The sequence below is a fragment of the Peromyscus californicus genome, unplaced genomic scaffold, assembly GCF_007827085.1.
Source record: "Peromyscus californicus insignis strain IS unplaced genomic scaffold, ASM782708v3 Scaffold_8__1_contigs__length_139910024, whole genome shotgun sequence".
Lineage (NCBI taxonomy): Eukaryota > Metazoa > Chordata > Mammalia > Rodentia > Cricetidae > Peromyscus > Peromyscus californicus.
The window spans coordinates 8615950-8636269 of NW_026294606.1; the positions used below are offsets into that span (position 1 = coordinate 8615950).

At 46.7% G+C, this 20320-nt stretch overlaps 2 protein-coding genes across 3 annotated transcripts in view; both read right to left on the reverse strand.

The window, feature by feature from the left end:
* Catsper3 (cation channel sperm associated 3) overlaps positions 1–20289 on the reverse strand; it is an 84087-nt gene extending 63798 nt beyond the window's left edge. The window contains exon 1 of the mRNA XM_052727108.1: positions 20187–20289. Within this exon, the coding sequence (XP_052583068.1) occupies positions 20187–20227 (41 nt within the window). The 5' untranslated portion in view covers positions 20228–20289. The remainder of the gene's footprint in view (positions 1–20186) is intronic.
* Positions 1–20320, reverse strand: part of Pcbd2 (pterin-4 alpha-carbinolamine dehydratase 2) — a 54925-nt gene that overhangs the window by 30241 nt on the left and 4364 nt on the right. For both annotated transcript variants that reach the window (XM_052727114.1, XM_052727113.1), the window contains exon 2: positions 20187–20318. In XM_052727114.1, the coding sequence (XP_052583074.1) occupies positions 20187–20318 (132 nt within the window). The remainder of the gene's footprint in view (positions 1–20186; positions 20319–20320) is intronic.

Below are 20320 nucleotides of genomic sequence, written 5' to 3' on the forward strand. Positions count from 1 at the left end.
CAATTGCAACTCCTAATCAAGAATCAGATTTCTGCTTATGTCTTAATTGGTTTATGTTTTACTCATGTATTTTAAACTATAAGATGTTCAAAAGGTTGACTTCAATGTTTAATTCAGTTTGTGCCATGAACTAATTTTTAAAGACACAAACACATTACCGGTTTCATGTTAAGGAATCACTGGAAATGAGAAGTAAAGAAATTCATCATTCAATTCTAATTTGCAGAAACAGATTTTTTGTAACTTGTAAATTATTTTGATTTATGGTGAATCATTATTGTATTCAGACATGCTGGAAAGAGGACAGCCTGATACAATAGCACTTCAGATAATTTTATAACTGCAGGTGTGTAAACTAGGGCACGTGGACAAGGACTCAAGGATAATGGGAAATAGAGCAGCTTAGGAAGGAACGGGGTGAGGGCAGGCACCCCAGCTTTCTGAGATGTCTTTGAAACCACACCACTGGTGTAGGCAGATGCAGTGGAGTGATCCAGTTACATTTAAATAAGCCAACACAGAACGCTTCATAATTTCCAACAAGCCAATCACGCCGCCCACTCTTCTGAGGTTAAACACGACGGACATGAGCTACACCTGAATCCAATCAGTGCGGAGACATGGAGAAGATTCACACGAAAGGACGAAATTTGTCACAAATGGGTTGGTTTCCGATCTTAATGTAGCCAGGTCGCTCTACCCTAACCTCCACTGAGCAAATCAACTTGATGGGCACTGGGGGTGCCATAAAACTTAACAATGGACTGATTTTAACTTTTAAAATATAGTTATGAAGCAAAACGGTGCACAGCTTCTACAATACTGGAAATCAAATTAAATCTAGATGCTTTTTAACAGTCCTGACAGACATAATCCGAGTTACCATGTAAATTTATGGTAAGCCGCGCTGATATTAGCCACAGGTGCTACTTTTAATATATGAGCCGCATCTGGCTGGGAATAGAATTTCTCAGAGGACTGAAAATGACCTCACTATCAGACAATGGAGGGGGAAACAAGACCACTGTGGCATATAAAAAGCTGAAGATGTGGTCCGCAGCTAAATATTTCACATAAAATCCATTTTACCTCTGTAGTTTAGGTTAAAGGATATTAGGCTTTCAATACTTAGGAGGGATAGATATATTTCAACAAAATGGCCAAAAGATTCAGAATGTAGGACAACTCTGAGGGCTGCATATAATTCTAGTTTTCCAACCTTTGATCAGTGTCGGGAAAAATGATGTACTGAGACTTGAAACTTCTTTCATGATTCCCAAGCACACAACATGAAGACACCACTGAGCATACCAAGCAAGATATCACAGTTACCACGTCTACAGGGCCCTTCGCTGCAGTCACCTGCCAGTGCCCAGATGGTGGTTCCGATGCACTTTGTAAAGGTCACTGACGTCATCGTCACACCCATGGAAACCGTCTTACCTAGCAAAATTATTCCTCAAAAATTTCTACAAGGAATCACCATTCCAAGGTTAAGAACGCATAACATAACCCAGGGTCTAACAGAACGGGAAAGACCTAGGTCCCTCCACTTATGTGACTCAAAACTAAAAACCCAGCTAAGGAGAAAATGCTTTTAAGAAATCCTCACACAACCACTCCCAAGTCATCATTCGCCAGAGAGCTGACAAGTGTGGAAATGTGACAGAGGATTTACAAATATTTAATTTCCCATGAAATAACTCTTCCCGAATTAAACAAGCACTCTTTATCTGGGGGGAAAAAAATCTCAGGAAGAGAAAGCTTTCTGTGAAAATATTCCACGGACCCTTGCGCTAAACTGAGCGAACAGTAGCTACAAAGCCCTTCAATATAACATGTCCCTTCTGGGCTTCTCAAGTAACTTGAAGGATGTGAATTTTTTTTTTTTTTTTTTTTTTTTTTAGCTTTCACAGATCAATCCTATCTAGGTAAAGATTTCTATTTACTTTTTTTTTTTTTTTTTTTTTTTAAGGCAGGTCTTGCTATGTAGCCCACACTGGCCTTAAAAGCACAATCCTGCCTCAGCCTCCTGATTACAGGCATGTGCCACCAATTGGCTTGATTTACTTTTTTAACAAATGACTCATCTCAATGCAATGGGCACAGATCCTAAGCACCACTAGCAAGAAGGATATGCTCTGACTTCCCGCTGTCTCTGTACTGAACTGACACCACATTACCGTGGGTCATTTGGAAAAGGAGGATGGTTACTATATGACAGTCCTGGCTAAGCTAACTGTGACCTTTCAATGTCATGAAATACTATATATCCCACCATTAAAAATCCCCAGGTGGATCCTGGAGAGGTGGCTCAGTGGTTAGGAGCCCTACTGCCCTTTCAGAAGACCAGGGTTCAGTTCCCAGCACTCAGATGGCAGCTTACCATCTATAATTCTAGTTCCAGAGGATACAGTGACACCCTCCAGTGGCTTCTATGGGCATCTAGGCAGACACATGGTGCACATACATACATGTAGCCAAAACGTTTTTACATATAAAAAGTTAAAAATTATGAAGTAATGCTGGGGTGCTGACTCAGTCCTGTAACCCCATCACTTGAGAGGCTGAAGAATGAGTTCAAAGCCAGCTTTTCTGAGCCATACAGTGGCCCTGTCTCAAACAAAACAAGACAAAAATCATGGGAAAATATAAAAAATGCTCGCCAGGCGGTGGTGGCGCACACCTTTAATCCCAGCACTCGGGAGGCAGAGGCAGGCAGATCTCTGTGAGTTCGAGGCCAGCCTGGTCTACAAAGTGAGTTCCAGGAAAGGCACAAAACTACACAGAGAAACTCTGTCTCGAAAAACCCAAAAAAAAAAAAAAATGCTCACTATACACAAAGCGAACGAAACAACTAAAAAGTTTCTACAACATGGCCCCAAAAGCACATGCACACTCATATTTTTTTTTCAATTTTAAAATAAAATAAGTTGCTTTAATCTATTGTCAGTGAATTTCACAATAACACTTTATATCATAGTTTAAAATGGTTTATGATAAGAAAAATATTTTCTTCAGCATTACAATTGAAATAAATTTATTAAGCATTCTTATAGTCTATATAAATTTTAACCATAATATGTGTTTTCGATAAAATAGTGTTTTCAACTAAAACAATTTAGTTTCAAGATTTTGAGGAGATTTTTTAAATGTAACCAAATTTTGAAATTGTATTTCATATATTATTTAAGCCTCATAATATTATTTAGCACTTTATACTATTTGTAGGTTATTTCAAAAGAAATATAAATGTAGGAATGCATCACAGATTTATTAAGAAAAATGAGAAATAACTCCTGACTGAAATTGCAAGTGTCTCCAAGGGAAGGGCCAGCACACAAATAATAAATAAATACTTTGAAAATTAAATATATTCTATTCATGTCATTGAAGTCTTTGAATACATTCAATACTTATTATGTGTAATTTAAAGCATGCCCCTTTCTCTCTTGTCATCTGGTCTAATAGAGTAGTAAGATGGAAGTTTCATTAAGTAGACCAAAATATCATATTGTTGATATATTTAATGTATAAAGTAGAAAATATGTTTCCATGACCAAACATCCATGCCTGCTAGATAAATCCTCCCAACTCTAGCCAGTGGAGTTAATTTTAAGTGTGTGTTCCCGATGGTCATTCATCTTCCTCAAACCTATTGAAGACAGTAGTAAACATGTATTTAATCTTAAAATACCTTCCCAAGAAATACAGGGAGAGAGAGACAGATAGGGACAGAACAGCACACTCATATTTTTAAAGTAGGCAGAAGGGCTATTTTTATTTGACTCTTCATTTTCCAAATTATAAGATGCATTATGTATCTTTGGCTAGAGTGTCTGCACTTGGAGTTAGGAGCCCATACTCCACTCCCTCTAGAAACAAGCCAATCCTTAAGTCCTCTAACTTTCCCACAACTTGCAAGGTGGGGATTCTAACAACCAGCCTTCAAGACTATTGGACTGCTATAAGTCACCTCTCATTGAGCTACTAACAAATGCTAAGTGGGCCTCAGACACTCTGACCCTCAGATGAGGGCCGTATCAGCAGATACAGTGCTGCCTTACAAGCATGAAGACCAAGCTTGGTACCCAGAACCCACATCTTAAAAAGCTAGGTGTGGTGGTATGAGTGTGTAATCCCAGGACTGGGGAGGCAGAAATAGACAGATACTTGGAACATGCTGGCCAGCCCAGCCCAATTGGGAAATTCCAGGCCAGTGAGAGACCCTGTCTTAAAAAACAATGTGGATGACTTCCTTAGGAATGACATCTGAGGCTGACCTCTGGCTTCCACGGGCACATGTGTACACACACACACACACACACACACACACACCTGTGACTCTTTAAACTAGCCTCACAAATAACAGATCTGTTAAGGTACAGTAGTGCACATCTGTAGCCCCAAGCGCTAGGGAAGCTGAGATGGAAAGACAATTTGAGTCCAGGGGTTTATGACCAGCCTGGGCAATACAGTGAAATTCCTGACTCAAAAATCAAACAAAAACATAAAAATAATTCCTAAACAGAAACACACATTTTTTTTTTAATGGAATAAACCCAGAGCCACTAAGTGACATCCATAGCACTTTCAAATTCTTATTCTGAGATCGGATTTTGCTAAGTTGCTCAGGCTAGCCTCAAACTTGTGATCCTCCTGCTGAAGCTTCCTAAGTAGCTGGGATTACAGGAATGTATCACCGGTCCCAGCTATCCCACGTATTATCTTTTCTACAGAACACCAGCCAAGTTATTAATTCATTTTATGTATATGTATGTGCCTGTGTGTATATGTGTGTGTGTGTGTGTGTGTGTGTGTGTGTGTGTGTGTGTGTGTGTGTGTGTATCACATGTGTGCAGAAGTCTAAGGAGGCCAGAAGAGGACATCCAATCCCCTGGAACTACAGTTACAGGCAGCTGTGAACCCCCATGTGGGGGCTGGAACCAAACCCAGGTCTTCTGCAAAAGCAGTAAATGCTCTTAATGCTGAACCATCTCTCTAGTACCACAGTAGCCAAGTTATGACAGATGGACAGATGAATGGATGGATGGATGGACGGACGGACGGATGGAAAAAATATATACCAAGAGTGCTGAACAAGTGGTCACAGAAAAATGAAAACAAATCTTCAGAGTCAGAGAGCTGTGTGGCCACAGAAATGAATGCCCAATGGAGAGCAGACAAGCGGGCCTGTGGCAGCATGATGCTTTGGAGGGTCTTGGAAGAACCTACCATGAACCCATGGGACAATAATAGTCACAATAAACTGGGGCTGTAGTTATGGGTGGCTGAGGCTGTGGAGCCAGCACGCTGAGTGAAAGGCTAAGTCTCTCACTGCTGAAGGCTCCTGAGAAGGGATGCTGTAAGAGGCTGCCTCAAAACTGCACATGCAACAGGCGTCAACGCTGTTCAGGGAGTTCCCCACGGCACACTGGTCACCTCCCACCCCATCATAGAGAGCCACTTAGCAGCCAGAGAAGTCCATCGCTCTCAGAAATCAAGTCACTAGGAGTGGGTGGACAAGGGAAAGAGAAAGTCCCAAATGAGAAAGAGTTTGTTTTTTTGTTTTTTTTTTTTTTGTTTTTTTTTTGGTTTTTCGAGACAGGGTTTCTCTGTGTAGCTTTGCGCCTTTCCTGGAACTCGCTTTGGAGACCAGGCTGGCCTCGAACTCACAAAGATCTGCCTGGCTCTGCCTCCCGAGTGCTGGGATTAAAGGCGTGCGCCACCACCGCCCGGCTGAGAAAGAGTTTTAAGAGAGAAAAAGACACTAGGAGTGTCTGAGGCCATGAGGATCTACATAAGCATGTGTTCCACGTTGGCTCAAGGCTGTCTTCACCCTACCCATCCTCACTGTGCTCACCAGTGACCTCCAGCTGCTCACCCAGTGACATCCTTTGGTAGCTCTTTACATGTCTCAAGAGAACTGACCCCTCCCTTCTTTTTCATTTTGTTTTTGGCTTATTATTTTGTGAGGGTTAGTGGGTAAGCACATGCCACAGTGCGTGAGCAGAGGTCAGAGGACAACTTTGTGGAGATGACTCTATTTCCATGTTCATATGCTACGGTGGTCGAATGAGACATGTCCTCCAAGAATATGGAACAGGTGGTCCTCAGCTGGTGGCGCTGCTTGGGGAGGTGTGGGTGGTGCAGGCTTGCTGGAGGAAGCATGCCACTGGGGACAGGCTTCAAAAACCTCACATACACTCAGTTCACTCTCTGCTTCAGACTTGTGGTTCAAGCCGTGAACTCTCAGCTTCCTGCTCCGGCTGCCATACCTCCCCCGCCACGATGGACTCTCCCTCCGGAACCAAAGCCAAAATAAACTCTTCCTTCCGTAAATCGCTTTTGGTCATGGTGTTTTATCACAGCGACAGAAGAGTACTACACACAGGTTCCAGGGATCAAACTCAGATCTTGGGCTTTGTCAAATGCTTTGCCTTCAACTCACAATATGGCCTCAAATCTGCAGCAATTCGGCCGAACCTGAATTCAGACACCACTCAGTGGAAGAGCAGGACCAACTCCAGCAGGTTACCCTCTGACCTCCACACATGTGCTGTGGCATACACAAGCCCACACAGACACAAATCAATAAATGAAAAAAAGAAAAAAATTGTAATTCTCAGCAATCCTTTTGCCTCAACTCCCCCAACTGCTAGGACTACAGATGTGCCCCACCACATCTGGTCAGCTCCTCCCCTCTTTTGGATCACTGCCTTCTGAATTCTGTAATTAAAAATCTCCCTGGATCTCCCGGAAGCTCCTCTTCTATCCAGCCAGTAAGTGGACGGAGCCCCGAGCTCTCCTCTCACACCACAGCTTCTCCCTGGGTAGTCCCGCCTTTCCCTTGCCTTTTTCCCACACGTGCTTATGACTTTCCTGTTATCTATGGCCCAGATCTCATCTGAGTTCCGATCTCAGACATAAAGCCATGTTCAGAGCTGGCACTTGGATGTCTTACAGCAGTTCATACCTAACAGTGTCTAAACCGGAAAGCGTGTTCACTGTGCCCAGCTGTATCCAGTTCTTTCCCCAGCTCAGAAAACAGATCTGCAACTACCTGGTTCCTCCAGGTGCAAACTCTAGACATCCCCAACACCCTCTGCCCCTCTTCCTTTCCTCCCTAGTCAGAGAACCTTGGGTGTTCTCCTTATTTTGCTTTTTTCCCCCCCATTTATTTACCCGTTTTGGGGGCATAAGCTCTTGTGTAACTCAGGCTGGCCTCAAACTCTCAGTGTAGCTAATGATGACCTTGAACTCCAGTCCTGCCTTCACCTCCCCAGTGCTGGGATGCCAGGCTTCCACCACCGGGCCTAGCTGCACCTCTGCCCTTTCGTTAGTGCTGGGATTGCAGCTCAGAGCCTAGGCAAGCATGGCGGCTGAGTCACACCCCAGACCCATATTTGCCTTTCCTGTACAAGTGTACAAGCTTCTGCTCATGTCATTTCTAAATATATCCAGGCTCTGCACTTGCCTGCTTTTCCCATCACTGCCCCGGTCCACTGTCCTGTGCTGTGTCCAGCCCAGCAGTGACCTCGCCTCTGGATAAATCCAGCAGCTTCCTCAATATTCTCACTGCTGACTCTCATTCTGTGCTTGCCAACATCTGGGTGTCCTCTTCAAACAATACACCTGCAGTTCACTTCCTCACCCGCCCCCTCGCTGCTCTCCCCACACAGCACTAGGTCCTGTCATTCTCTCAGCACTTCTTCCTGTGGCAGGTGGAGGACCTCGGCCAAATCACTCAGCCTAAGCTTCGCTTCCCCATCCGAGACATAAGGGAGGTAACATTTACTTCACGGTTTTGTGGAGACTCCAGGAAGCAACACATGTGGAGTCCTTAAGTCTCTTTTGTATTAGCTATTAGGCTTTCCTTCCTTCGTGGCCTTCACCTCAATTTTGGATTACATAGTCATCCTTTTCTGGTTCTGTCTCATTCCCACTATCCTATAAGCTCAGTAATGACAGGAAAACACCTGCCTGCTCGCCACTGCACTCCAGCGTCTGCTACGTCTAACATAAATGACTTGGTAACTGTTTACGGTTGAGTATGTAAGAAAACTCTAGAAGCGGGAGGATGTGGACAGATATGGACAGATGTAGACAGATGGGTGGGTCGGAGATCGGAGGAATAGCAGCTTGGATACAAGTAACAGGGATGGAGCTGGGATGACAGGGATCTGGAGCCAGCTCCGGCACGGCATTAACTTCCGGTGGCCTCTAAGGGCCATATGACCTTGAACAGAGAGGACAAGCAAAGGACCTCACAGATGACAACACTAATCTCTAAATAAAGAAGCTTCTCATGGGGGTCAGAGCAGGACTGTGGGCAGCTTTGGAAACCTCTGAGAAGATGAAATGCATCCGGGAAGAAGCAACAGGAAGACACTGGGGTTTTCTGAGGAGAGACTAGCATGGTCAGTCATCATGGCCAAGTAAGCACGTGGGGAGCCTCCAGGGGCCAGGCAATCGGGAGACTGTAACTCCGTGGAATGGCGGAGGCAGCTGAACACCAGCGGCATGGTCCTGAGGGGGACTGGGCAGATCCTAGCGACAATCTGCAGCTCCCATCTGGGGTTTGAAAAGAGGCCGTGCTGCTGAGGAAAAATATAAGCAGGATGCAAGTGACAGGAGTCTGCTCTCAGATGCCTAGGCTGGAGGCAGCGGGAAAGTGTCCCACGAGGCCCCGCCGCCATCTGCAGCCCTGCTCACTAAGCTGGTCTCTCCCTGCCTTGCCCTGTCAGCTGTCCCCTCACCTTTCCTTTTCAAGGTCTTCCCTCGCATATTCCAGACCTTGAAGGACCAACTCCAACCCCCCTTCTGCAGGCACATCCTAACGCACGTCTCCTTGGCTTACCAGAACCCCACGTCAGACCTCATTAACCAGGACAATTTCTAAAAATGCACCACTTCATAAAATTTGGATGTGCCATCGCCCCAACAAGCCATGAACCATGCACTTCTGCTACAGCCCCTCCTTCCGAATCCTGGCTAGAGGATGCCAGTCCCTCCATGATCAGCACACAGAGGCTTGTGGCGCTCACCGAGCCAGCCAGCCCATGCTCCTGTCCCACCTGCCACTGGGTGCTGTTCCAGGCACTGGGCACTGCCACACCCAGGGCTGTGGTGGTGGAAGACTGGACATATGAAGACAGTTTGATGACTGGCCTGGTAGAAGACTACAGTCCTGCCCTACTGGCCAGGAGCACCAAAGCAAACAGACTCGATCACAGTGTTTGCTGTGCTGATAGAACTGATCTAATGATACAACTGAATGACCTTTTATTGTTCAATAGTGAAACACAGGCTGCTCCCAGCTGAGTGTGGCTCTGTCTGTGTCACCTGGTAAGTGTCCCTTTCTCAGGAAGGTGAAACCGGCTATGGAAAGTCATCCAACAGGTTGTCCTTGGAAAACAAGCTCCCTGCTAGAAAATGACCACAGCAACAAAAAGGAGGCTCTGAAAACCCTGCTGCTGGCGCCAGAGATGTGAGTCTGGCACCTACTGTGACAGGACCCGGCGTGACAAGCCATCCCACAACCTCAACTTGGCTCAGTGTCATCCTGTAAGATTCCATGAATGAGTTAGCCAGTCCTGTTCTAGTCTACATCAGACAGGCAGTGTGAGGTAAGGATGGGACACTAGAACTGCGGACAGCGCGGGCTGGAGAGGTACTCAGTGCACTGGCTGCTCTTGCAAGAGGACCGCGGTTCAGTTCCCGGCACTCACATGGTAGTTCACAGCTCACTGCCATCTGTAACTACAGTTCCAGGAGATCTGTGGCCCTCTCCCGAGGTCTGCAAGCACCAGGCATACATGGTATGAAAATATATACATGTGTAGGCAAAACACTCACACACATACAATTTTTAAGGTGAGCAAATCTGAAAGGGCATAGCAAAAAGAAGAGAAGCGAGAACGGCCAGAGCCAGAGAAGACTCTCCCCTACCTGTCCACACCAGCGGACCAAGTCAGCCGTCAGCCACCGCCCAAGCAACTAGAATGAGACACAGCTCTGTACTGTGGCCACAAAGAGCACAGCTGCCTCACCAGCACCCTCCTCCACGTTCTGAGACACAGGAATCCACGTTTGTGTCCCCGTTCTCACGGACCAGAATCCCAGGGTCAAAGCTCACTGCCAACCCAAAGACTACTGCAGTGGAGGAGAGCAAGCCCAAATACTGCCGAGGCAGCATGTGAGGTCTCCTTCCATTATTGTCTGCAGTTACAGAACAGCCCATGGGTCCCTACTCATTCCCAATGTACTCAAGCGGCTCCAGCAACGCCGGCTGAAAACAAAAGCATCCCTAACTCCCTAACTCTTGAGTATTATTTTCTTGTCAGTTAAACACAAAGCCATCCACTTGTGCCCACTCTATCCCGCTTAAGTTCTCACCTTAAGTTCTTCACAAACCCTAAATGCTACACGCAGCTACACTAATTTCATTCACACTAATGAAAGCAATGCACAGAAATGAAATTTATGTCAATGAATTTCACGATGATTTTTGTTTGATAATAATTACGGTATTTATAGGTGAACATCTGCTGATGGTAAGAGTCTAAACCTGGCAGAGTTTAAACTCAGCTTTTTCCAGGCAGCGTGGACGTTATCTGTGAAAGCAATAAAAAAGCAGTGAATGCATTAATCATATCGGTATCTGCAAAGCATAAATCTGAAAGCCCTTCTCATCAGCTCAGATTGCTTTCTTATTTTCCACACACCTGATTTTACGCCATCTGTAAGAGGGCAAGACAAACACTGTTGAGGAAATTATATTTCTTGGCTATTTGACTTTTATAAAATGCTCAGGCTAATTTCTGTAAACATAAGATTTACTGCATGACTAAGAAAAACTGATACAGTTAAAAGTCCATTTTTATTAAAAGGAGGCATGGTGACCACAGTGTTTTTACCCTGAGTGGCATCATAGTTACCTTACTGACACCTGTTTTACATTTACCTTCATCTAGCCTGTGCGCTTTTAGTAATACACATGAGCTCTACACCTGTTTGTGATACAAACATCAGAATCGAGAGCCCAGTGACAACCCTGGAGGCTCTAACTTCCCTTTCTTGGTGGACAGCAACACTAACATTTCAGCCACTACCTGAGAGCATCAGAAAGACGCCCTGAAACTGCAGAGGAAACTCCAATGTGAACGCCAACAGGCAGCACAGATGCTTCTTTTGGCCTCCAGGGTCTTAGGTATCGTTGGCTAAAGTACAGCCATCTCTATTCTCCAAGGAAAACTAATGATTCCTTTATTCTTCGCTTTTAGATAAAGTGAAGTGTAGGTGTCTGTGCATATGTACACATGTACGTGCAGTGCCTGTGGAGGCCAGAAGAGGGCATCAGACCCCTTGGAGCTAGAGTTACCAGTGGTTGTGAGCTTCCTTACATGGGAACTAAAATCAGGTCCTCTATGAGAGCAATATGTGCTCTTAACCACTGAGACAGTCCCAAAGGACACTTTCTGGCTTCTAGTCTACTATGGTCACAAAAGCCATCACTGGGCACATTAGACAAAAGTAGTGTCTGTGACAACCACAAATGTTCAGTTTATCCTGTGACAGAAACACAAGCACTAACATATACTTGCAAACAAAATGACACTTTCTATATGGGCACATCATCTTGGTGGCTGGGAGCAGGAGACGGGGTGGAAGGTGGCTACTGTCAACATCAGAATCCTCTCTTAAGTATAATAGCTGACTCATAACTTGGATGTGTACAGCAAAGAACAAACAACTAATTTGTCCACATGCTAGCAGCCGAGGCCACCACTAAAATCCTGCAGAGGACTGTTAAGACTCCCACTGACACCAGGCATGGTGGCACACGCCTTTAATCCCAGCCCCGGGAGGCAGAGGCAGGTGGATCTCTGTGAGTTCAAGGCCAGCCTGGTCTACAAAGAAAGTTCCAGGACAGCCAGGACTGTTACACAGAGAAACCCTGTCTCAGGAAACCAAGTGAGCCCCAGGATCTTCAGCCACACTTGTTCCATCTCTTTGGCCCAACAAGAGACACATTTACAAACCTCCAAACCACTGCTGGGGGCCCAAAACACCACCACAGAGAACAAGCCTACCACGAGCCTACCGGTCCTTCACTGGGTACCCTCACTCTCTCTCCAGCTCCAGGATCTCCCAAAGGCCACGGTTACAAAGGCAAGTGAGAGGGATAAACAAGAGAACAAATGAAGCTCGCCCCTGGCTGCTAGACTAGACCACATGAAAGCATCCCCTTTGGAAGGGAAAGCTAGGACAAGCCAGTTCATGCAGTCCAATCTCAAAAAACCAATGCTCTGGCTGGCTGGCCACTGAGAAAGCAGGGACAAAGAGACATAGGACCTCCTCCAGGAACTCAGGGGATACAGCTGCTCACAGAGCTTGGGTCCTGTAGTGGACAGCAGTTTGAGCCATGCCCTGAAGCACTGCCCCAGTAACAGTTACACCTGCCTATGACCTTGAGGTACATGCCCCTGGGGCATGGCCACTGGGGGACCCTTAAGACCTGGGATGCACATACACAGCTCTCTCCTGGCTACCTCGTGGTTTGGATGCTGAGATCTTGGACCAAGCTGTTCAGCATGGGACATAGCTCAGTTTTCCCCAGACCCTATGATAAATCTCCCGTGGTTATGAGTTTACCCCTAAATAAATTCCTTTGATCATTAAGCTGATTCTGTGGGTTGCTAGCGATTTAATCACATTAGGGCCCCACCTTTACCAGAAGGAAACCCCTCATGGCCTCCACCTAGAAGCCCTCACATGTCGAAAGGCACCAAGACAGGTGCAGTGCCTAGCCATGCTGCTTACCCAGGCCCAGCCCTGAGTGTGTTCCAACCTACAAGGGTGGCCCCAGACACCCGAGAGTGAGAGAACGGCCAGTCTTCCCAGAGCTGGTCTGGGTCCTTCCCGGTCAACTTTGCCTGCTGGCCCTGGGGAAGCTGCTTCCTGGGCTCTAGAACGTCATGGGCTGACTTCTGAAACTTAAAATGTCCTCCCTTTGAAAGCTTCCTGCTCACCCATTCATTCACACCACAGTTTCTCATCATGGAACACACACCTACATTTCCAAGTGACATTTTTCTTCTTTCAGACCCTGCAGGTGACAAATGCCCGACAGTAACGTCACATCAGGTACAGCCTCCCCCTCCTCGTGTCTACGTGAGCAGAAAAGCAACACACTCCTTTGCAAATGCCAGCCCTGCCCTGGCCAAGTCCAAGCACTCTGAGCATCTTGAGACCAAAGCCTCCAAGTGTGGCTTTCTAGTGCCATTACACTGCCCACCCACAAGGTACTACAGAGCTGACATGCCACCACTAAGGGCAGAGGCTACAATGATGGACACCTACGGCTACTTTACCAACCTGTGCCAGAGAATCCAGGAATTTTCACATTTACGATTAGCAAGTATTTATACCCATTTAAAATATCAAATGAATTTATATTATATGGAACTAACCACATTTTAGAATAAAACCCCTTTGGGAAAATAAGATCAAATGTATTCTGCTGGCTACTTATTATATAACAAAGCCTGAAAGAGCCCTGGGCTTAGAACAGGTTTTCATCCAAGGCAAAATCACTGAAGACACTCTAAACGCATATAGCTCATTTTCTACAGCAGCAAATGAAGCAAAGAACAAAGCTTGTGATACCACTTGACACTCACTAATAAGCAAGCCACTTAAAAAGTGTAACACTCAAGCAAGTGTAATCCTGAAAGGCTTTGTTTTATTTATTGTTTTGAGACAGTCCCATGTGGCCCAGGCTGCTCTTGATCCTTCTGATTCCAGCTCCCAGCTTACTGGGATTACAGGCTGCACCACTGTGCCTGGTGAAAGACCTCGTGGGGCGCTAGGCATTCAGCAGTTAAGAGCACTGGCTGTTCCTCCAGAGAACCCAGGTTCGATTCTCAGCACCTACATGGCGGCTAACAATCATCTGTAACCCCAGTTTCAGGGGATCCATCGCCCTCCGTTGGCCTCTGCAGGCCAGACTGCACACACATGTGGTGCACAGACATACATGCAGCCAAAACATTCATACATGGAAAATAAAAATAAATCTTTTTTAAAAAAGACTTTACATAATAAAAATGAAAAGACTATTTAAAGAACAAAATAAATGGCTGGACATAAGTGTTCCATACCTACAAAATCCTAGAACCTGAGCATCAGGCATCTAAGGCAGAAAGAGTAAAAAGTCTGGGGATAGCCTAAGCTACCTGGTGAGATCCTGCCTAAAAAAATAATAATAATGAATAAAATGTTTGTTAAATATAAACGTTGAAAAATGGAGGCTAGGGAGATGTCTCAGTGGATAAGAGCACTTGCTAGGCAAGCATCAAAACCTGAGGGGAGTGTGTGAGCATGTGTGCATGGTGGATGTATGTGGTGTGTGATATGGGTGCGCCCATGAATACACATGCAAAGTTAAAGCAAGGATTCCAATCTCTCTCTCTCTACCTCACTTCCTGAGACAGAGTCTCACAGAACCTGAGAAGCAGGGCATGGCTGCTGACGCCTGTAACTCCAGCCCTGGGACAGACAGAAAGACAGACGGCTCCCAAGAACTCTCTGGCCCCAGCCAGCCTAGTCCAAATGCCAGGCTTCCAGTTCAGTGAGAGACCCTGTCTCAGACAACAAGACAGAAAAAGAGAAAGACATCACTTCCTAATTTAGCCTTTGCCTGTGCGGTACATGGATACACTCACACCTCATACATGCAACACACACACATACACACACATGCCTGAGAACAGCAAAAACAGTACAGGCCCACATAGCTTTGAAGGACACACACGTCTCATAGTATATGCATGCCCACCCCTACCCACCCACCCCCACGTCTCATAGTATATGCATGCCCACCCCTACCCACCCACCCCCACGTCTCATAGTATATGCATGCCCACCCCTACCCACCCACCCCCACGTCTCATAGTATATGCATGCCCACCCCTACCCACCCACCCCCACGTCTCATAGTATATGCATGCCCACCCCTACCCACCCACCCCCACGTCTCATAGTATATGCATGCCCACCCCTACCCACCCACCCCCACGTCTCATAGTATATGCATGCCCACCCCTACCCACCCACCCCCACGTCTCATAGTATATGCATGCCCACCCCCACGTCTCATAGTATATGCATGCCCACCCCCACGTCTCATAGTATATGCATGCCCACCCCCACGTCTCATAGTATATGCATGCCCACCACACCACACACACACACACACACACACACACACACACACACACACGTCCCATAGTATATGCATGCCCACCCCCTCACACACACATTAAATAGAATATAATTTTTAAAAACTGACAAGGCTAACTACTATATGCTCCAGAAAGATTCTTTCAGCTCCCAGCTCTTTGTATCCATCTCCTCTTCACTACTGCATGTCTCAGCAGCCTGGACTCCAAGGGCCAACAGTTTATACCCACCTTTACTTCCCTTGCCCTTCTATTACTCCATGGTACTTGTCTGCACAAAATTCAGCTGTCCTTTTTTTTTTTTCAGCCCAACCCAGTATCTACTCCAAGCCTGTGTCCATGCAGCTGAACACAGCTGGATAGAACAAAATCTTCACTTTGAAAGCTGCACCATTGCTGTGGGGTGTCTTTCTGTACTCTGAATATGTGTTGCTCCCATTGGTTAATAAATAAAGCTGCTTTGGCCTATGGCAAGGCAGAATAGAGCCAGTGGGAAATCCAAGCAGGCACACAGGGAGAAGAGGGCGGAGTCAAGGAGATGCCATCCTGCTGCCCAAGGACCAAGATGCCAGCAGACCAATAACGCCATGGCCACGTGACAAAATACAGACTAACAGAAACGGGCTGATTTCAGATGAAAGAGCTAGCTACCAATGAGCATGAGCCACAGACCCAACAGTGTGTAATTAATATTAAGCCTCTAAGTGATTATTTTAAAAGCAGCTGCAGGACCACAGGACCGTGGGACTGGGGTAGGACAGAGAGAAGTGTCTGGCTACACACCATCATCTTTAATGGCACTACAAATGTCCCAGCATCAGCCACCTCTCCCTAGTTAGCTCATTACCTTAAACTCCAAGGTGACTCTTCCTTTTGTTATCTCCCTAGACCCCCAATGCCTCTTGCTAGCAGTCAAAGGCCTCACCAAAAGAAGAGACACAATCAGAAGAGAGTTGTGTCTTCTTAGGATGAATGTCCTTCCTAATGCAATGACAAACTGGCCCTGTGCCTGCACGGCCACTCCAGTTCTACCCCTCTTGCTAACCTGGACCTGCTTTCACCACTACCGTCTGGTAATTCTCAAACTGTCATCTCGGCTGAGTTCTGACCTCATAACTGGTTTCTCCAGCTGAATGACAGTGTCTCGCCCCTGATGTACACACAACAGGCTCTGAGTCCCTTCCCCCGCTCCGCCATCCCCTGACTTTGCAGCTCAGCATGAGGGACCAGTCACATCCTCCTCCATCTTACAGCTTGAACCAAAACCTTGGGGTCATCCTTAAGACCTTCTCACCCTCACCCCACATCAAATCCATCTGCAAGTCTCTCTCTCTCCTTCCTATATGTGTGTGGTGCTGGGGTGGACCCCAGGGCCTTGTGCATGCCAGGCAGGCAACTGTACCACTGGCTATGGCCCCAGCTCTTTACAGTCTTGATATCTGTCTTCAAACCTACGGGAAATCGCCCTGTCCATTTCTCTCCAGCTCCACTGCTGCGTCCACTCTCTGGCTCTGGCTTGGACCATTCCAACCGAGTCCAGGCAGTTAGCCTGCTTCCCTCTTTCCAATGATCCTTGGCAGAGGCACTGGACCAAGTTTTGTTGTTGTTGTTGTTTGTTTTAGAACAAAAGCCAAGTCTTTGTACTTGCAATCCTCTGGCATCTGTCCTTTGTAGAACAAAGCCAACAAGGTCCCAGAGCCCTGCCTTCTCTCTGTCCACTCTAGAACACTACCCTTCTGGTTCTCATCCCATCGTTGGAGATTATTTTCATGAGGAAATCTGTCTTCTCCACCTGGAATGTTCTTTCCATAGATCCTCACATACTAAGCCCTTTCATGTCAATCAGTCTCCCTGGGTTCTCTCCCCAGAGAGACTGTGTGATCTTAAAGATGGCCTCCCCCTGGGCTGGTGGGGTAGGTAGTTCAGTGGCAGAGCATAAGCCCTCCATGTTCAGGGTCCTAGGTTCAAACCCCAGCAGAAAAAAAACAATGCCTTGGTTTTTGCCCTTTATTCAATATCCGGTCTAGTTTTTCACGGAGCCCTCCATGAGCTCAGACCACATCTCCTACTCCTCTGCTTAGCATCTGTTTTCTCCACTGGACTGGGAGGTTCCCAAGCTTAGAGTAATGCCAACCACAGAGACAGTGCTTAAGTACGCAGAGAGTTAAGGAGTGTGCTACTTATAAAACTCAAAGATTGGCTGGGCAGTGGTGCACACACCTTTAATCCCAGCACTTTGGAGGCAGAGCCAGGAGGATCTCTGCAAGTTGGAGGCCAGCCTGGTCTACAGAGCGAGATCCAGGACAGGCACCAAACTACACAGAGAAACCGGGTCTCAGAAAAAAAAACGATGAAGGTGAGTGAGGCCCTGTCAGCGTCACTGGCTTGCTCTCGGGCTGCAGCAGAAGGAAGGCGGCGGCTGTGTCTGGAAGCTGGCCTGGGGTCTCCTCTTTCTTGCCTTGGTGGATTCTTTAAGGTTTTGTTGTTGTTATTGTAGTGTGTGTGTGTGTGTGTGTGTGTGTGTGTGTGTGTGTGTGTGTGCGTGTGTGCTAGAGTGCAAGGGAACAACTTTAGGGAGTAGTTCTCTTCTTCCACCATGTGATTCCTGGAGACTGAACTCAGGTCATCAGGGTTAGCAGCAAGTACCTTTACCTGCCGCGCCATCTCGTCAGCCCATGTTCTGGTTTATTCGTTGGAACAGAGACCCTCGTCATAGCCCAAGCTGACCTCACACTGTGGTCTTCCTGCCTCAGTATCCTAAGTGCTAGGACTACAGATGTAGCACCGCACCAGCAGGTACTCCCCTCTTGAACACAGCATTAACAGCAGAGTCCTTCTGCAACCATCATGAATTAGGAAAAGCAGTGAACTCTATGACAACTTCTGCACACAGACAGGCATGAGGCCTCAGTGCCGCACACTGAACGCCACTGCTTACTGGCTAATGCTTCTTTCTCTTTTTAGTCTGTTTAGCCCTGGCTCCTTCTTTGGCTAATCTCCCTAAAGGCGAGATTCATAAAGTGCTGAATCACAGACCTGCCCTTTTTTCTGACAATACCCCATCAAGGGCAAAGCTGGCTCCTCAGAACATTCCAAAGCTGCTAGTGCAAGCAGAATTTCACCACCAGGTCTTCAACGCTGTCTTCCTGAGATCAGCACAGTGTGTCCTCCCTCTCTGCAATGAGCAATGGCGCCCAACTTGTTAGTTATGGGTGTGTTCTGGTTGTGTGTGGGCAGTGAGAGCTGGTCATGACACCAGTGCCAGCACAGACCACTATCCAGGTAGAAGTCACAGGGCCTGCTGAGAAGTGAGGCCAGGATGTAATGTTGATGCTGGTTCCCCTTCCTAAAAACTGGAGGGAAAAGTCCAGGCAGTGAAACGTCATGGTGAGTAACGGCACGGTTACTCCAAGATGCCTTTTGCGCAGCTGCCCTCCCACCCAGGCCACAGCAGTGCTGGAGGACCAACTCAGGACAGAGCCTGAGGCAACACCGCTCTAGCACTTTAAGCCACATGTTCAAGCCCAATAAATTAGCCCAGGCTTAAAGAAGTCAAGCTGTACACAGTAAGAATTTTAATAAGCTTGGAAAAGGCTACCTGGAGCTACGTACAGCTCACTGTACCCTCGAGATGCCCTGCCGCCAGTCACAGAGTGCTGAGTCCCTGACAAGGGCTGCGGAGTGCACAAGGCAGCAGGAACAGGGAGTCGGTTTGGTCCAGGGTTTCTCAGGAGTTGGGGACTTACAGCAAATGGCTGGCAGCCAGATGACAGACAAACAGACCAGGGCAGGCAACGAAGCAGAGCCAATGGCATTTACCAGGAAAACGTGCTAAGGGTTCCTTCGGTGGGAATCCGGTGCTTGCACACCCTCGTGGAAACCAGCAAACACTGTAATCAATGTCTACACTGTAATCAATGCCTGTCTGTACTCAGAACCATGCTGGGTACAATGGAGAGTTAAGCAAACATGCTCCCTGACTCCTAGATGCCAACACCTAACATAAATAAAAACAATAAATCTGTCCAAAGGATTACTAAAGTAACTGAGCAAACATGAGCTAGTCAGAAGCATTTACCTTACACAATGCAGTGGAGTAATCACGAAGGCTAAGTCATGGGAGATGACTCTCTGAACAGGGTGGGCCCGAATGGAACAGTTACCTAGGAAGGCTGAGTCTCCAGCGGGGAGGTCAGATTTGGAGAAAATGTCAAGGGCTGGATACCAGGCTAGGAGGGGGGCAGGAACTGGGAAGAGATACAGCTAAGAGAGGGTGTAGAGGCAAAAATACAACTATGAGGTTTTTTTAAGTGCCCTGAAAAAGTAGAGAAAGCAAGCAGGTTGTGTTTCTCAACTGGCCTCTCCACACACCCTTCTAATATACAGAAAAACGCTCACACCCTCATTTAGTGTTATTTAAAACACAGAAAAAGACTAAATAGTTTACCCAACCCCAAATTAAAGCTATAGTGGCTTCAGAATCTGATATTCATTTTCATTCTCTCTCTCTCTCTCTCTCTCTCTCTCTCTCTCTCTCTCTCTCTCTGTGTGTGTGTGTGTGTGTGTGTGTGTGTGTGTGTGTGTGTGTGCATGTGCGTGTGCATATGTGTGTGTTGGACAAGGTCTTGCGATTTAGGTCAGGCTGGAACTCACATGTAGTCCAGGCTAAGCCTGAATTCACAATCCTGTCTCAGTTTCCCAAACACTAGGATTACAGGTGTGTACTGCCACACAGTGCTGATTTCTAAGTACCACAGAATCAACCCTTCCCCCAGAGCTAGGCCTGCCTGAGTCAGCAGGGACTGTCTTTGTCACTGAATTCATAAGGAAGAGAGGTGTGGCTCCTAGTCCACATAGGACCAGACAAGCGGTAGTCACAGAAACCTAACAGCGCTGGTGACAAAAACAGAGCCTGGCACACCAGTAATTCACAGGAATTACCTGATTAAAATTTTTGAAGATGAACTCTTTGTAGATGGCATCTCTCCCACTTAATTCCGACCATCCTGCTGCTTTCAAGCCAGGAATAAGTTGGTTCCTCTCCTCTGCTGTCAGCCACTGTGCACCTGAAGACT